The following is a 17,876-nucleotide window of genomic DNA, read 5'->3' on the forward strand; positions in this document are numbered from 1 at the left end:
CCTCCTTATACCTAGTTATTATATCGAAAATGGATTAAGTTTTCGCAATCTGATGCTCCTCGGTCACGCAAAGCGGGAACGCTGCTGCGAGCACGAACAAAGCAGGGAAAGGTGCATAGGTTGTTTTTGTGTGTGTGTGTGTTGGGGGGGGGGGGGGGGGGGGGGGGGGGGGGGTGGGGAGAAGGTGCATAGGTTGCTATAGTAAGCCCCACGGGCCACTCAGCTTCAACCCCTCAGCATCAGCACTCCCGCAGCCGCACGCCCTCACACACCACGGGTGCGGCGGCGCACACCGCACGGCCATCGCACTTCCCCTCCCCGTCGGCTCGTCCCGGCTCGGCGCTCGCTTCACGCCCGCTGGGACGCACTCTACACGGCCCCGAGCCCCATCCCTAGCGGGCGGCGACGGCACCGGCGAGCCTTTGCGCGGCTGAGCCCGAGCTGCGACGGCAACCTCTGTCCCCGGCGCCCTTACATCTTCATCAGGCCCTTCGACGGCGACGAGCACCCTCAAAGTATGCCCACGGCCCACCCCGTCTTTTCCGTCCCTGAACCCTGATGCGCGAAACCGGCCTCCCAAACCATGAGCCTGATTTACTCGGCTATTTGTAGTGTATACATGCGTTTTTTTTACCATGAACGGGTGACCTTTTCTTGTCCGCCGCTGGCAATGCTAGTTTAATTTGAGTCGTTGAATACCCGCGATTAGAATTTAGAGCATTGTTGGAAGCAAAACACCGATGAGCAAGCTGCGAATAGTCTTTATTACTAGTCCACTAGGTCGCTTTGTAGTTGCTGCTGTTGTTTTCCCAGTAATTTGAGCTATAATTCCAGGTGTCAACATTCGAGGCATTAAGGAACGCAAACCTCCACAGATTTTGTTGCCTCGAGGGGAAGATACATGAATAGAAGCGTTTGCCACCAGCTTCTTGCCCAGTGCAAAAAGTTAAGAGAGCTCCAGAGAATCCACGCCCTGGCCGTTGCCCATGGTCTCCATCCCCACGAACAGTCTGTTTCCTGCAAAATGTTCTGCTGCTATGCTGATTTCGGCTGTGTAGCTGATGCCCGCAAGCTGTTCGATGAGATCCCCCACCCTGACCTTATCTCCTTCACTAGCCTCATGACTCTCCATCTCCAGTTAGACCAGCAACGCGAAGCTATATCCTTGTTTGCTCGTGCTGTAGCCGCTGGCCACAGCCCTGATGGCTTTGCGGTTGTTGGTGCCCTGTCTGCCTCTAGCGGCGCTGGTGATCGAGTGGTCGTTAGGGCAGTGCATGGCCTTATTTTCCGGCTTGGATTGGATCGTGAGATGGTCGTTGGCAATGCATTGATTGACGTGTATAGCCAGTGTGGGAAGTTTGAGTCTGCGGTGAAGGTGTTTGATAGAATGTCTCTGAAAGATGAGGTCACCTGGGGTAGCATGCTGCATGGTTATATTAAGTGTGCTGGTGTGGATTCGGCATTGTTGTTCTTTGATCAGGTTCCTGTGAGGAGTGTAGTTGCTTGGACAGCACTGATCACTGGTCATGTACAGGGCAGGCAGCCTGTACGGGCTATAGAGCTTTTTGGTAGGATGGTACTGGAGGGCCATCGCCCTACTCACATCACAATTGTAGGTGTACTCTCAGCTTGTGCTGACATTGGTGCTCTGGATCTAGGACGTGTCATTCATGGATATGGAAGCAAATGTAATGCCAGCTCGAATATAATTGTTAGCAATGCTCTGATGGATATGTATGCAAAGAGTGGATGCATTGAGATGGCATTTTCCTGTGTTCCAAGAAGTTCAATCAAAGGATTCTTTTACATGGACAACTATGATCTCCTGTTGTACTGTCCAGGGAGATGGGAAGAAAGCTCTTGAGCTCTTTCAGAATATGCTTAGAGCTGGGGTAGTTCCAAACAGTGTAACCTTTGTTTCTGTTTTGTCAGCATGCAGCCATGCTGGCTTGATAGAAGAAGGCAGAGAGTTGTTCGACAGAATGCGTCAAGTATACAAAATTGATCCCCTGCTTGAGCACTATGGTTGCATGATTGATCTGTTAGGACGGGGAGGGCTACTAGAGGAAGCAGAAGCTCTAATAGCTGATATGAATGTGGAGCCTGATATTGTTATATAGAGGTCACTTCTTAGTGCATGTCTAGTTCATGGCAATTATAGACTAGCTGAGATTGCTGGAAAGGAAATTATAAAGAGAGAACCTGGGGATGATGGGGTTTATGTGCTTCTTTGGAACATGTATGCGTCATCAAATAAATGGAGAGAAGCTCGAGAGATGAGGCAGCAAATGTTGACTCTTAAGCTCTTCAAAAAACCAGGGTGTAGTTGGATAGAAATTGATGGTGTTGTCCATGAATTCTTGGTAGAGGACAAGTACACATGATGCTCGAAGGGAAATTTATGATACCTTGGAATACATGACTAGGCAGCTCAAGACACATCTCAGATCATCCTCATGGGAACAAGATGGTTCATCCATATTTGTTGATGAAGAAATCATAGAATCATATACTGCCCATTTGTTGCTTGATTGATTCGCATTAGTCCTCCCACAAAATAGCCTTTTAGTGCCTAAATCGAATTTGATGATCTCATTGTAATTTATGTCTTATTGGTCTTCTTTTATGTCCCAGTGTCTCTACAACAACAACAACAACATGTCCCAGTGTCTCTAGATCAAGATTATAGTGTAGAAATTCACTCCTGTAAGTTGGTGGCAATAAATTATTAGATATATGTTGTTGGTTTTACTTTCACCAGTCAGGAAGTTATACAAACTTACTAAAGTTTTTAAAATCCATGTGCTGGATTTCAGAGAGATTTCTTCTAAATAGCAAAGATTTTTTATCATAACTTTTATCTATTTTATGGCATTTATTCTAGTTTCTAAATCTGGAAATGGTCCGGAAATGGTCTGTCCGTACAGTATGTATGATACATGATTATCTGTGTCAAAAACAAAATTAACTGTGATTTGTTCATTCCCAGATGTGTTCTGAAGTTGATGTTGACGGAGATGCAAGTGTTGGACAGAAGGCTTGTAAGGATATAAGGCGTTTCAAATGTGAATTTTGCACTGTGGTCAGGTCAAAGAAATGCCTAATTCAAGCTCACATGGTTGCACGTCACAAGGTATAAGCATTATGTGATATATAGATGCATTAGTCAATATATATCTTGTTTGATAACATAGGTATGAGCCATCTATATCATGACGTATCATTTACCTTTTGATGTCTGCCTTTGTATTATTGTTGTTCTCGAGAAATACATAGCATCTCTAATGTTTTCCCAAAATTTATGTGCAGGATGAACTAGATAAATCAATTATATATGATAGAGCCAGTAATCTGGAAGAGCTTTATTGATGAACTAGTAATCTGGAATGGCTAAATCTAGAGATCAGCAGCGGTAGAGCAGGTTCGCCCTCCCTGGGAGGCTCCGAACGTGATGCTCTATTCTCTGCCTATCCTCCCTAATCAGCCGGCCCATTGTTATATCCCCCAATGGCCGGCTGGACCTAACAAACTCACTAACAAACTGGCTCCCAGATCCTAACTTATAGGAAAAGATAACTATGGCCTAAAACTAGCCACTAGAGGCTGGCGCCTTCTTCCTGCTGTATTGCTTCCCAATGAAAGCGTCTACAACACTTCCACCCTCCTTTCGAAACAGCTCGTCCTCGAGCTGGAATTTGGGATAGGTGGCCTTGAAATCTTCCAGCAGCTCCCAGGTTGAATCAGCTGGACTTCGACCGATCCATTGCACCAAAACTTCCCACACACCATGGTTGAGGCGAGCGCGGGCAATGTGACTGGGCTCCGGAACAGCATGGCCATGGACAACTGTAGGTAGTGGAACAATGTCTGCAGGAGTGTTGCCATGGAACTTCTTCAGGAACACCACGTGGAACACATTGTGGATGCGCGCCTTAGCCGGGAGCTGGAGGCGGTAGGCCACCGAGCCAATGCGCTCGAGCACCTGGAAGGGGCCGAAGTAGCGGGGCGCGAGCTTGGCATTCTGGCTGGACCTGATAGCTGTCGCAGCGCGCTGGTGAAGGCGGAGCCACACCTAGTCGCCCACAGTGAAAGACACATCCCGGTGTGCCGAGTCATGGCTCTGCTTCATGATACTCTGGGCTTGGAGGAGCCGTTCCCGGACAGCAGCCAGGAACTCATCCCTGACCGTCAGCTGCTTGTCCAGTGCAGCCACCTTTGAGAGACCTGGCTGATACGAAGCCAGAGTGGGCGGTGGTCGACCATACACCACTCCAAACGGAGTTGCCCTCAATGCTGTCTGGAAGGATGAATTATAGCAGAACTCTGCCCAGGGCAGCCACCGCAGCTAGCTCCGCGGACGATCGCCGGCGAGGCAGCGAAGGTAGACCCCGAGAATACGGTTGGTGACCTCTGACTGACCATCAGTTTGGGGGTGGAAGGCAGAGCTGAGGCGCAGCGTGACGCCAGACAGGCGAAAGAGCTCGGTCCAGAAGGCGCTGGTAAAGACCGGGTCCCTGTCGCTGACGATGGAGCAAGGCAGCCCGTGGAGGCGCACAATCTGGTCGAAGAACGCCTGGGCAACAGAGGTGGCGCTGTAGGGGTGGCCGATGGCGATGAAATGTGCATACTTGGAGAAGCGATCAACCATCGTGAGAACCACCGATTTGCCTCCGACCTTGGGAAAGCCTTCAACAAAATCCATGGCGATGTCGGCCCAGACGGTGTGGGGAACGTCCAGCGGCTGCAGCAGGCCGGCTGGATGGAGATGCTCCATCTTGTTACGCTGACAGACGGTGCAGCCCTGCACGAAGTCGCGGACAAGGCGGCTGGCATGCGGGCTGTAGAAGGAGGCGCGCAGGCGGTGCAGCGTCTTCTGTACGCCTTCATGGCTGGCGCCGTGAGCTGTGGCGAGGATTTGGGGCCACAGAGCCGACGTGTCGGGGACGAAGATGCGGCCACGATGTAGGACGAAGCCATCGACGGACGTCTAGTTCGCCCCAGCAAGGCCCTGGTCAATTTCCTGGCGCTTGGCGATGATATCCGGCAGTGTCTCGGCCTCCGCTCGGAACTCGTGGAACAGATCGAAGTCCGGCCGGGAGAGTGCGCAGGCTATCAGTACTGCGGTTGTCCTCATCACGGCGTGACAGGGCATCAGCAGCCGCGTTTTGCCGGCCGGGCTTGTACTCCACCTTGAAATCATAGCCAAATAGCTTGCTGACCCATGTGTGCTGCGGGATGGTGGAGAGGCGCTGGTCCAAGAGGAACTTGAGGGCGAAGTGGTCGGTGCGGATCGTGAATGGTCGTGCCCAAACATACGGTCGCCAGTGCCGCACGGCCTTCACCAATCCGATGAGCTCGCGCTTGTAGGCAGCCAACTTGGCATGCTGTGGCGCCACGGCGCGGCTGAAGAACGCGATCGGTCCTGCGCTCTGGTGGAGGACAGCGCCGAAACCAGAGCCCGAGGCGTCGCAGTCGATGACGAAGGGCGCCGTGAAGTCGGGAAGCTGCAGCACCGGACCGGAGGTCAGTGCTGACTTGAGCATGTCGAAGGCGGCGGCGGCGGCGGCGTCATTCCAGCGAAAAGCATCCCGCTTCAAGAGGGCCGTGAGCGGGGCTGCGATGACTCCGTAGTTGTGGATGAAACGTCGGTAGTAGCCCGTGAGGCCGAGGAAGCCCCGCAGCGCGCGGAGGGTTCGCGGCCTAGGCCAGCTCTGCACCGCTTCAATCTTGGCCGGGTCCATGGCCACCCCTGCCTCGGAGATGAAGTGGCCCAGGTACTCCACCCGACGCTCCGCGAATGAGCACTTGGAGCGCTTCAGGAACAGGCTGTGGGCGCGCAGTGTGGAGAGGACAGCACGGATGTGTTGCAGGTGTGCAGCGAACGACGTGCTGTAGATGAGAATATCATCAAAGAACACGAGCACAAAGTGGTGAAGGAAGGGGCGGAGAACCTCGTTCATAAGGGACTGGAACGTCGCCGGGGCATTGGTCAAGCCGAAGGCCATTACCAAGAACTCAAAATGCCCATGATGAGTTCGGAACGCCGTCTTGTGGATGTCATCGGCGTGCATGCGGACTTGGTGATATCCGCTGCGAAGATCGAGCTTGGTGAAGTAGGTGGCACCGCGGAGTTCGTCCAGCAGTTCGTCGACGACGGGAATGGGGAAAACGTCGCGCACTGTTTTTGCATTGAGTGCGCGATAGTCGATGCAGAACCTCCATGAGTTGTCCTTGCGCACGAGGAGGACGGGCGATGAGAACGCCGAGGTGCTTGGGCGGATGATGCCCTGCTGGAGCATGTCGGCGCACTGCCTCTCCAGCTCATCTTTGAGCAGTTGGGGGTAGCGGTAGGGCCGTACTGCGATCGGGGCCGTGCCTGGTAGGAGATGAATCCGATGATCGCAGGCACGAACTGGAGGCAGTGACGACGGCGTGTCGAAGATGTCGCCGAACTCAGCCAGGAGTAGTTGGAGGAGGTCCAGGCGCTCGGCGGCGTGGAGAGCAGGGCCCCTGGGGGCTGTGACGCCAGTCCAGCGAATGCGGCGATCCCGGCGCCAGAACGCCATGGTCTGGCGGGCGAGGGTCCCAGAGAATGGGGCCCAGGGACCGGAGCCAGTGGCAGCCCAACACGAGCTCGTAGTCGGGAAGGGGCAAGACGAAGAGGTCGATGTGGAACTCCTCGGTGCCAATGGTGACGGGGACGGCGGCGCAGACCCCGGCAGATGGGACGCGTTCCCCGTTGGCAACGCCCACGGTGAAGCCGGGGCGCGGAGCGGGCTGGAGGCTGAGGCGTCGTGCAGTATCCGCGGCGATGAAGGAGTGAGTGGATCCCGAGTCCACCAGAGCCCGGATGGATGTGCCTGCGACGGATGTGGCCAGGTGCATGGTGTCCGCCGTCTTGATGCCGGTGAGGGCGTGGATGGAGATCTCGACGTCGTCGGTAGGGGAAGACTCCTCCACCGCAACGTCCTCAACTGGTGTATCATCATCGAGCTCCATCAGGTACAGGCCCTTCTTCATGCAGGCATGGTCCTTCGTGAATTTTTCCGGACAGTTGAAGCAGAGGCCCTCTGCTCTGCGTTGGGCCATCTCTTGCGGTGTCAGTCGCTTGAAGCGCGGGCCTGCTGGAGGTGGGCCTTTGGTTGGAGCCGGCGGCGTCGGCGGCACAGTTTTGGCCGCGGGAGGAGGCGTGTGAGGTGCGGAAGTCGCGGGCAGGGCGCGCGGCCGAATCGGGGGGTTGGTGCGGGTGGGGGCGCGGCTCGTAGAGGAGTCCTCGTCCTCGTCCAACTCCAGGCGCCGTTCGAAAGCCCGCGCGAGGGCCATGGCGTCATCGAGCGTGGCCGGATGTTGGAGCTCGACGTCCGTCTGTAGCGGATTGCGGAGGCCGCCGGTGAAGATGTCGATTTGGTCCTGCTCCTGAAGCGGCCTGCAGCGCGCGAGCATGGGCAAGAACTGCGCCTTGTACTCCTTGACCGTCCCTATGCGGCGGAGCTTCATGAGGGCGCTGAGCGGGTTGCTGCGCGCCGGCGTCCCGAACGCCCGCTGTATCTTGTCGACGAAATCCGGCCACGTTGGAGCGCCGTGGTTCTGCTCCAGGCGGTAGTACCAGTCCTGGGCAGCGCCTTCCATGTAGAAGGAGGCGAGCCACACGCGCTCGTCGTCCGCCGTGCGATCGGCACGGAAAAACTGCTCTGCCTTGTGAAGCCATGTGACCGGATCGGTGCTGCCGTCGTAGCGCGGAAACCGGACCTTGTGCTTCCCGTGCTCGCGTGGGGGTGGTGGGGGAGGGGCGCCATGCTCCGTGTCCTTGCCACTGTGGGGGCCGCCGGCGGAGTGGTAGTCCGATTGCAGTCGATTGACGGCAACGTTGAGACGGCTCTGGTCGCCCTTGATCGTCGTCACCTCGTTCTTGATGGAGGAGAGATCGGCGAGGATGGCATCCAGAGTGGTCTTGAGTTCGTCACCCATGACAGGCGAGAGGATCGAGAGGTCTCTGATACCAGATGATAGAGCCAGTAATCTGGAAGAGCTTTATTGATGAACTAGTAATCTGGAATGGCTAAATCTAGAGATCAGCAGCGGTAGAGCAGGTTCGCCCTCCCTGGGAGGCTCCGAACGTGATGCTCTATTCTCTGCCTATCCTCCCTAATCAGCCGGCCCATTGTTATATCCCCCAATGGCCGGCTGGACCTAACAAACTCACTAACAAACTGGCTCCCAGATCCTAAGTTATAGGAAAAGATAACTATGGCCTAAAACTAGCCACTAGAGGCTGGCGCCTTCTTCCTGTTGTATTGCTTCCCAATGAAAGCGTCTACAACAATATACAACTCAAATGGGGAAAAGATTGTTCACAAGGAGGAACATAGGTGCCAGGAGTGTGGCTCTTGTTTCCAGAAACCAGCTCATCTGAAGCAGCACATGCAAAGTCACTCACATGAGGTTGGTATTCATCATCTCAAATTTAGCATGAGCTGGCTCTTTTTATTTTATTGGCACTGGCCACCTAGATGTGTTACATTTCACTTTTCAAGTATACAAACATGATTTTAACATATGATTTGCATTCATGCCTTATGAGGCTGGCTGTAATATTGATTTCCCCCTATATGATTTGCTAAATACAGTTGTTTTGCAGGACATAGATAGTTAACAGCGTGAAGCATTGGATCCCATTTAAAGAACTCCAAAATGCGACGAGGCATTTTTTACTCTTGTCTGAACTAGTAACAGGTTGGGATGACCTCCTGTGAATCTTCAACAAGATTGCCTCAGTCACGCTCACTGAGTAGGTTTGTCCTTGTACAAAGTTCCCTATTTTATCATGATGCTCATAGTCTAAATTCTGCATTTCATGACATACATGATTGTTTTCAGTGCTAATTTGTACTATGCCTTCTCGTATGGGTCAATTCTGTGGGTTTTGTAGTTATCTGTTCTCAATTTATTTCTTTGGGCTTCTGACTTTGCGGCCTTTGGTTGTGTCAATCTGTTGATCAAACATCAAAATATTTCAGAAAGCTTGGGCTTCGATTTATAAGTTCCTTTACCTCTAGTTTTCTGTGGTGCTGTGAGGATTAGATGGGTATGGATCCTGGAGATAAGGCTGAAAATATCCTCCCTTCATTCTGCCATGTCTCCATGGGCTTCCTTATGGGAGCTTTCATATAATGCTTGAGGATCCAATATCAAAATGTCATCTCAGAAAGCTAGGCCCATTCTTCATTGGTTCTCAGCTCGCTATGGTGACAATAGTCCTAAACCATGTCATTTTGCAATGTAAAAAGTATGATGAATCGAAGTACTGAGCTTGTTATAATGTTGTAAGGATTATATATGGGTTATGGATCTTTTGGAGATAAGGGTGGAAATATCCTCCCTCCATTCTGCCATGTCATCACGTGCTTCCTTATGGGAGCTTTCAAAAGATGCTTTAGGATCCAATATCAAAATGTCGTCTCAGAAAGCTATGGCCATTCTTCATTGGTTCTCAGCTCGCTATGGTGACAATAGTCCTGTATCCTGTCATTGTGCAAGAACAGATGTACTGAATGGAAATGCTGAACTTGTTATAGTTTGTTGTAAAGCATTGACATTTAGTTTTCTTTCCTTTGTTATACTAGTTTCATAGTGCAAAAGTATATGCTTCTACCTTTTTATGTAAACAGTTGTTCTTCCATTATGTGTCGTAACATTTCTCCTAAAATTCACTTTTAATAAGATGGCACATTTGATTAACTATTACATTAAAACAGGTTTACCTTTGTAGGTTCTTCTGATCATGATCCAGTACATTATTTATAGTTCTGAGTTCTGATAATTGATTGGTTCATTATTTGAAGCATCTAGCACAATGTTAAACAAAGAGCATTATAAATAATTTGTTCTTAACAGATATTCTTGTTTGACTGTAGAAACTCTTTATTTGCCCGCTTGAAGACTGCCCCTTCAGCTATAAAAGGAAAGATCACTTGAACCGACACATGCTTAAGCATGAGGGCAAATTGTTTAGTTGCACTGTGGATGGTTGTGATAGGAGGTTCAGTATGAAGGCAAATATGCAACGGCATGTTAAGGAAATCCATGAGGACGAAAATGCTAGTAAGAGCAACCAGCAATTTATTTGCAAGGAGGAGGGCTGTAACAAGGTTTTCAAGTATTCATCAAAGCTGAAGAGACATGAGGAATCCCATGGTAGGTCAGCGTTACCAGATAATTAGAAAAATGTTCAATGCAGCTTATTCAGTGTTATTTGCATCATGTTCATGTAACATGTTTTCCCTTATCCAGCGTATGGGATCTCAAAATTTGAGGGTTGTTTTTTCTTGCAGTTAAATTGGAATATGTGGAGGTATTGTGTGGTGAACCAGGCTGCATGAAGATGTTTACAAATGTTGAATACCTGAGGGCTCATAACCAATCTTGCCATCAGTATGTTCAGTGTGAGGTATGTGGAGAAAAGCACCTGAAGAAGAACATCAAGCGGCACCTGCAATCCCATGACAAGGTGCCCTCTGGTGAAAGGATGAAATGCACTTTTGAGGGTTGTGAACACTCCTTTTCCAATGTAAGCAAGACTGATAGATTTCCAAATGCGCCTTTTCCAACTAGTTCTTAAACCAAGCATAATCCTATTCTCTATTGCAGAAATCAAATTTGACCAAGCATGTGAAGGCATGCCATGACCAGCTGAAACCTTTCAAGTGCCAAATCGCCGGGTATGGCAAGGCATTCACCTACAAGCATGTCAGGGACAACCATGAGAAAACTGGTGCTCATGTATACATTGAAGTGAGTCTGTTTTTGCAGTTTGTGTTTTTTGGCTTATTACATCAAATTATCAGCTCCTGGTTTGTGTAAATCTTTGATTGAAGCATGTATATGATCGCATTTGTTTTGCGATCAAACCATGTGAACCTGTGGATAACAAATCGCTTTGTGCAGGGAGACTTTGATGAGATAGATGAGCAGTTGCGTTCCCGGCCAAGAGGTGGACGAAAGAGGAAAGCATTGACAGTGGAAACACTGACACGCAAGAGGGTGACCATCCGTGGTGATGATTCATCGTTGGCTGATGGAGAGGAGTATCTTCGCTGGTTGCTTTCTGGTGGGGATAATTCAAGGGAAACTGAGTAGCCGACCTTTTTTTTTTTCTTTTTTTGCTGTTTTGGGAAGGTGTCATGCTGCTTTGTACATGGGTTATGTTATGTAAGTTGTAGTTTGATAAGAATGGTGTAAGTAGTGCTGATGATGTAATGATGGTATGGTAGCGCAGGGGTTTTATAGGAAGCTTTGCCATCCTTGTACCTGTAACTCACGTGAGTCCGAATGTGTTTAGGAGGGACTTGTTACCAAATTAGTTTATCTCCATACTCCCTTGATTCATGGCTTCTCCAGTGAAGCAATGGTTGCGAGGGCATACTCTGGATGTGGGTTATATTTGAGAGCATTTTCGTGGCCTTGTTGGTCAGGTCAGCGAGGCCATGAATTTCTGGTAGAAATACGGGATGCTGGCATAGAATTTAGTGTTTAATTAATTAATGTACTGGTTACTGGTTATATGACTTGTCTGACTAATATAACTTCGATTGGAAAGGAAAATCGAAAAGTGTTTAATGTACTGGTTATATGACTTGTCGATTGGAGAGAACCTGATGAAATGCCGATAACTCGGGCATCTTTGCACCTGATCTAATTGATCTTTGTGCGCATTGTGTTTTTTCCCCCTGCCCCTTCCAGCAATAAAGAAAAACGTTCATTTGTAATTTGTCTTGAGAATTAGTCAATCACTCATTTCATTGACTGAATTTATTCCTTGGCGATACAATTCGATTCCGAACACAATTCGGTGAGTCCGAACTCCACACCGAATACCATCCCGAACACAACTCGAATTCCACGATTCCGGGACCGTACCAGTATAGGACTCCAGTCCTGTCCTACACCTAATCGGCCACGAACTGACCTGTAACCTACGAATCCAGGGGCCCTATAAATATACACTCATGAACATGAACGTACCCCCAAAAAGTCTACGTGATTGATTTGATTGAAACTCTTCCACCGCCAGCCAAAGTCGACGCCGCGCGCTCCAACCATGTTGCCGCGCGCGCACGGGCCTGCTCGGCGGCCGTGGCGCAACCCCGTGCCGCCCATGTTTCTATACCAGCCGCCGCCGCCTATGCTCCTGTACCCGCCAACTCCGTATGGTGCCGCCATCGGCCCTCCGTCGCCGTATGCCGCCGTCCCGTACTTCGGCCACCCGATGCCCCCTGCCGCCGCCCACACGGTGCAGCTGCAGTCCGTGGCGGCGGCCAACTTCGCCGCGGAGCTTGACCGGATCGGCTCCCTGCTCCCGAGATACCCCTACGTCGTCGTCGACACGGAGTACCCCGGCACCGTCCACCACGCTCCCGCCGGGCGCCGCGACAGCGACCTCAGCCCCGACGAGCGGTACGCGCTGGTGAAGGCCAACGTCGACGAGCTCCCCATCGTGCAGCTCGGCATCACGCTCTGCGACTCCCACGGCAACCTACCCTTCGTCCCCGACTACCGCTACGGCGCCTTCGGCTACCACCACGGCGGCGGCGGCGGCGGGTACGGAGAGCGCGCCTGGGAGGTGGACTTCTCGGACTTCGACGTCAGCCGCGACCACCACGCCGCGCAGTCCGTGGCGTTCCTCCGGTCCCAGGGCGTCGACTTCGACACGGCGGCGCGCGCGCGCGGCGTCAGCTCGGCGGCGTTCGGGGCGAAACTCGCCGAGGTCCTGCAGCGCGTGGCCGGGAAGAACGTCGAGCTCACGTGGGTGGCGTTCGGCGGCGCCTACGACCTGGCCTACCTCGTCAAGATGATCGGCGGCGGGCAGCCGCTGCCGGAGACGAGGCAGGGGTTCGTGGAGCGGGTCAGGGAGCTCCTCGGCGGCCGGGTGTTCGACGCAAAGTTCATGGCGGAGAACTGCGGCCGCGCGGACCTGCGCGGCGTCGGCCTCAGAAGCGTTGCGGCCAACCTCGGCGCGGCGATGCCCGCCGCCGCGGACATGCAGCCGTGGCTCGCCGGAACCAAGAGCGTCACCGCCTACCGGATACATACCATCTTGAGATTGCACGTCCTCTCCCAGGACGCTGTCGCCGGCTTCGAGGGAATCATCGACGGCCTGCAGTGAATTTAGTTTTTAGGTAGTTTTTTGATATAACATAGATTACACAAGCAGAAAAGAAAAGAAAAAAAAGGAGAAAAAGAGAGAAAAACAGAAAAAAGAGAAAGGAGAAAAACAAAAAAAATGAGAGAAAAGGGGGGAAAATATGTTATAGACTGATACTAGATTTTTTTTTTATTTTTAATCGGCATGACCTTTACTCCTATGTACATATTATTAATAAAAAGGTATAAAAATATTTATTTGTTTGTGCAATAGTTATAATGTAATATATAGCGTATATTATATATGCAGCTAAAATACATGTAGCTTAGTGTGTTTTCTTTTTTTTTCTTTCAAGAAAACAGGAGGGGCGCGGCCCTACTGTGCAATTTATTAAAACGGAGTAAAGAGGTACAACAGTGTTAAGCAATTTACACACCCGTGTAGTATGCATTTATCATTTTTATTGTACAATTGATCTATGACAATATCTAGTAGGATCGTGGAAAAATGGATTGATATGTATGTGTAACAAGTTGATTTTTAGTGAGTATATATTGAGTAAACAACCAACTACTCCCCCCATTGGAACAAAGGTTTTATGCAGAAATCTTAGAATTCTAAACCTATAAGAAATTTTTTCAACGTAGTCCAGGATTGACCATCCTGGAATCCTACAAAGTTCTTATGCAATGGCTTAGTCCATAGGAATTTTGGAGGAAATCTAACATGAGGTCCAATTTGTTGAAACGTTGCTTTGTGTCAATCTCTCTCTCTCTCTCTCTCTCTCTCTCTCTCTCTCTCTCTCCTAATTCCTGTGTTTCTCCTACGTTGCATGGAAATGCTTCATTAGAGAATTTCCTGCGTTTTCAACTAGCATTGCAAGTGATGACATGAAACTCCAATCCTATGTTCCAAAAGGGCCTACATGTTGGATTTGTTCGGTAAGTCTAGGCTTACTCACCGGCCAATAAAAAGAACCCTTTACATGCAACAAGAAGAACCTGCCCCGACCTTTGTCCAGGAGAAAAGAAGAAACTGATAAAAGGTGGTTATATACTGATTCATAAAGTTCAGAACCTGATAAAATGTGGTGATACACCTTTTTATCTATGTCTATACAACTATATGAGAATTTCGCCAGGATTATTGCTCAAGTTGTAGGTTTTTTTTTTTTTTGAGACGTGCTCACACTTAGTTGTAGTTGTTTGCAGCGGGAGAAACCTGCCGGTGACCTGTTGCTGATGACGTCGACAATGACCCTCCGCAGGGAGCGGCTACTGAACTCGTGTCTGGCGGGAAACCTAAAGATGAAGAAATAATTGAGGAATGGGCCGGTATCGTCCCGGGAAACCAGGCCCAGAAGACTGAGCGCGAGAATGCTTGGCCCTTAATGGATCCATCGCGTGGAGGAGGAGGATCTGCAGACTGGTTGTGCCCACTGCCCAGCTCAGCCTGCGAGCGGGTACTATGACTATGACCATCTCCAATACTTCCCAAAAAACTTAGTACATCAATGAGTTTTCTAGGTGACCAAAATGCTTTTCGCAGCCGTACTTAAGGCACGTTTTCATTGAACAGAAGTAACAGGACTCGCAAATAATCCAAGGATACCAGCATAATCCTACCGACATAAACGAACGACAAAAAAGACACGATGGGGGAGAATTAGATGTATGGTCCTGAAAAAATACATCTTAGGTGTATGGCTTTATTTTTTTTCGAATTTGGCTCTATGGCACTGAAAAAAATTTCTTGGCTCTATGGGCTTCCGTCGTTTTTAGGCAGCTAACGGTGTTAAGTCAGGGGTAAAAAAAATCGTTTTACCCCTGCTAACAAAAAAAATAAAATGAAGAGCTTTATTTATTTGTTGCATATTTGGAGTAATATTACTCAACAAACAAATAAAATTCTTCATTTTATTTTATTTTTTTGTCGTCAGGGGTAAAACGGTCTTTTTACTCTTAACACCGTTAGCTGTCCAAAACCGGCGGAAGGCCATAGAGCAAAAGAAAAAAAATTCGGGGCCATAGAGCTAAATTCGAAAAAAAGGCCATATACTAAGAGATATTTTTTCGAGGACCACACACCTAATTCTTCCAAAAACATATTGGTACCCTATAATATAGTGAAACCGCAATGGCGACGAGACGAGCTTCCAACATCAAACATCAGTGGCGGCAGAGTATCTGTCTGGGAAAGACCCAAGAGTCCTAGGCGGCAAAGCATCGGCCAAATAAGCCAGCGCGACAATAGCGGCGAAGTATCCACTAGAGAATAAACCACGACGGCCAGGTATCCATCGGAACTCCAGCACAATGACAAAGCATCCATCAAAGGCGACATGAAGTGGCAAAGTATCCGCAAGAAGGGGGCCATAACGCACTTAGCAGCAAAGCTTCTATGTAAGTGAGAGACTGAACTGACAACGACGGCAAAGCATCCGCTAGAGCAGCAACGACAATAAAGCATCCGTCATGAAAAGTGCAAGCGGCCAAGCATCCGCTGCGAAGAAGCAAACGACTACGATGACACCAAACACGAGGGAAGGACAGAGCAATGTGAAGAACAAGTTGGAGCATATGCAGGCACAATACAAGAAGACGCTCTAACGGGAGCAGGACAACAACAAACATGCGGCAACAAGGCATTCAAGAAAGGAATGACATCTGCAGAGGCCATGGACTTTCGACCTACAACCTGCCCTGTTGACTCGCGCGACAAACCGAAATTTCGACGACGGCTTCAGAACATGGCGAAAACACTATTGGAACCGTACCAAATGCTGCTAAAGTGCTAAACACTATTAGATACTCTATGGCCTGGGCGGCGCCGCCGACCGCGCCACCTTCCGGTCCAAGGTCCCCATGGTGACATACGAGGACCTGCGGCCGTACATCCTGCGCATCGCCCACGCCGACCGCTCGCCCATCCTGTCCGGGTCCGGCCACCCTGTCTCCGAGTTCCTCACCAGCTCCGGCACCTCCGGCGGCGAGCGCAAGCTGATTCCCACCGTGGAGGACGAGCGCGACCGCCGCCATCGACAGCACAACCTCGTCATGGCTGTCGTCAAGCAGTAAGCTGCACACAGATGCTTAGCAGTTCGCAATTCCGATCTGCGCGGCCATGGTCCACGACATGATCGATGCTTGCTCTGCTCGCGTGCATGGCAGGTACGTGCCTAGGCTCGACAAGGGAGCGGTCTCTACTTCCACTTCGTCAAGTCGGAGACGACGACGCCGGGCGGCCTGCCGGCGCGCACCGTCCTCACGAGCATCTTCAAGAGCGACAGCTTCAGGAATCTCCCCTACGACCCCCACCATGGTTTCACGAGCCCAGCGGCGGCCATCATCTGCGAGGACACGTTCTAGAGCATGTACGCGTAGATGCTGTGCGGCCTGTGCCACCGCCTCGCCGTGCTACGCGTCGGCGCCGTGTACGCCTCCGGCGTCCTCCGTGCCATCCGCTTCTTCCAGCAGAACTAGGTGCAACTCGCCGCGGACATCGACGCCGGCACGCTCACCGACCGCGTCACTGACCCCTCTGTGCGTCAGGTGGTCGTCGGCGTCCTCCGACAGCGGCGAGACCCAGAGCTCGCGCGGTTCATCCGTTCCGAGGGCTCTAGAGGCGACGACGGGGCCGACATCATCGCGCATCTCTGGCCAAACACCAAGTATGTTGGAACCGACGCTCCGGCGAGGAGCTCGGCGACGGCGCGACACCAGCAGGTGGTGACCGCGCACACTAAAACCCTATCAAGATCACGCGAGAGAGAGAGAACGCGAGGGAGACGATGAACACAGGGAGTTTCACACTGCGAAGCGCAGTGCCTTTGGATGCATTGACCGATCTTATGGATACACGGGCTTTCGCCCCCCACCCCGTCACGGTTCCACGACTGCACGGCTCACCGTTATTCTCGGTGACCATGCGACATGCATAGACCGCGGCCATGACGGGGGTGACTCCTTCTGCGGCTAGGACGCGATCGTGCACATCTACAACCCGTTCTAGTTCTACGCTGTAAGGAAAATGGACCCTTGGCCCATTTACTTTGGATTTTGGTGTTTGATGACTAACACAACCAAATTGGACTAATGAATTTGCAAGTGTTTGTTTTGTAGTTCAATAGGGTGCAAGACGTAACTTGAACGAAGGCAACGTAATGATCCAATGATCAACACCTCAAGCAAGACCTTAGGAGCATAAAAGAAGGCCCAAGAGATCAAGCAAAGTCCAAGCATAAAGATTGGAACCAAGCCGTATGCAAGATCGCGAAGAAATGAGCTCACTGTGGTGACCGGATGCTGGACCGGACGCTGCGACCGGACGCTGGGCAAGTGGCTCGGCAGACAGGCGTCCGGACGCTGGACCGGATGCTGGCGGCAACCGACCGGACGCAGGACAACAGCGTCCGATCGAGTACAGAGAGGTTCCAGAGCGGCAAATCTACGACCGGACGCGTCCGGTGGCAGGCGACCGGACGCTGGCCAGCGTCCGATCAGCACATTGCCGGCTCAATGGTCGGGACGACCGGACGCAGGACAGCAGCGTCCGATCGAGTACAGAGAGGTTCCAGAGCGGCAAATCTACGACCGGACGCGTCCGGTGGCAGGCGACCGGACGCTGGCCAGCGTCCGATCAGCACATTGCCGGCTCAATGGTCGGGACGACCGGACGCGTCCGGTTAGGACGATTCAGCGTCCAGTCAGTAGCAGAATTGCGGGAGTTCGACCCC

The 17,876-nt window shown here is 51.1% G+C and overlaps 1 protein-coding gene and 1 pseudogene across 1 annotated transcript; both read left to right on the plus strand.

The window, feature by feature from the left end:
* Nucleotides 1-613: 613 nt before the first annotated feature.
* LOC136506917 (uncharacterized) lies at nucleotides 614-11,627 on the plus strand (annotated as a pseudogene).
* Nucleotides 11,628-12,097: 470 nt separating this feature from the next.
* LOC136506918 (probable CCR4-associated factor 1 homolog 9) lies at nucleotides 12,098-13,162 on the plus strand. Its single transcript, XM_066501802.1, has one exon. The coding sequence runs from the start codon at nucleotides 12,098-12,100 to the stop codon at nucleotides 13,160-13,162; it is 1,065 nt and encodes a 354-aa protein (XP_066357899.1).
* Nucleotides 13,163-17,876: the final 4,714 nt, after the last annotated feature.

Source organism: Miscanthus floridulus, chromosome 15, assembly GCF_019320115.1.
Source record: "Miscanthus floridulus cultivar M001 chromosome 15, ASM1932011v1, whole genome shotgun sequence".
NCBI classification, from domain to species: Eukaryota; Viridiplantae; Streptophyta; class Magnoliopsida; order Poales; family Poaceae; genus Miscanthus; species Miscanthus floridulus.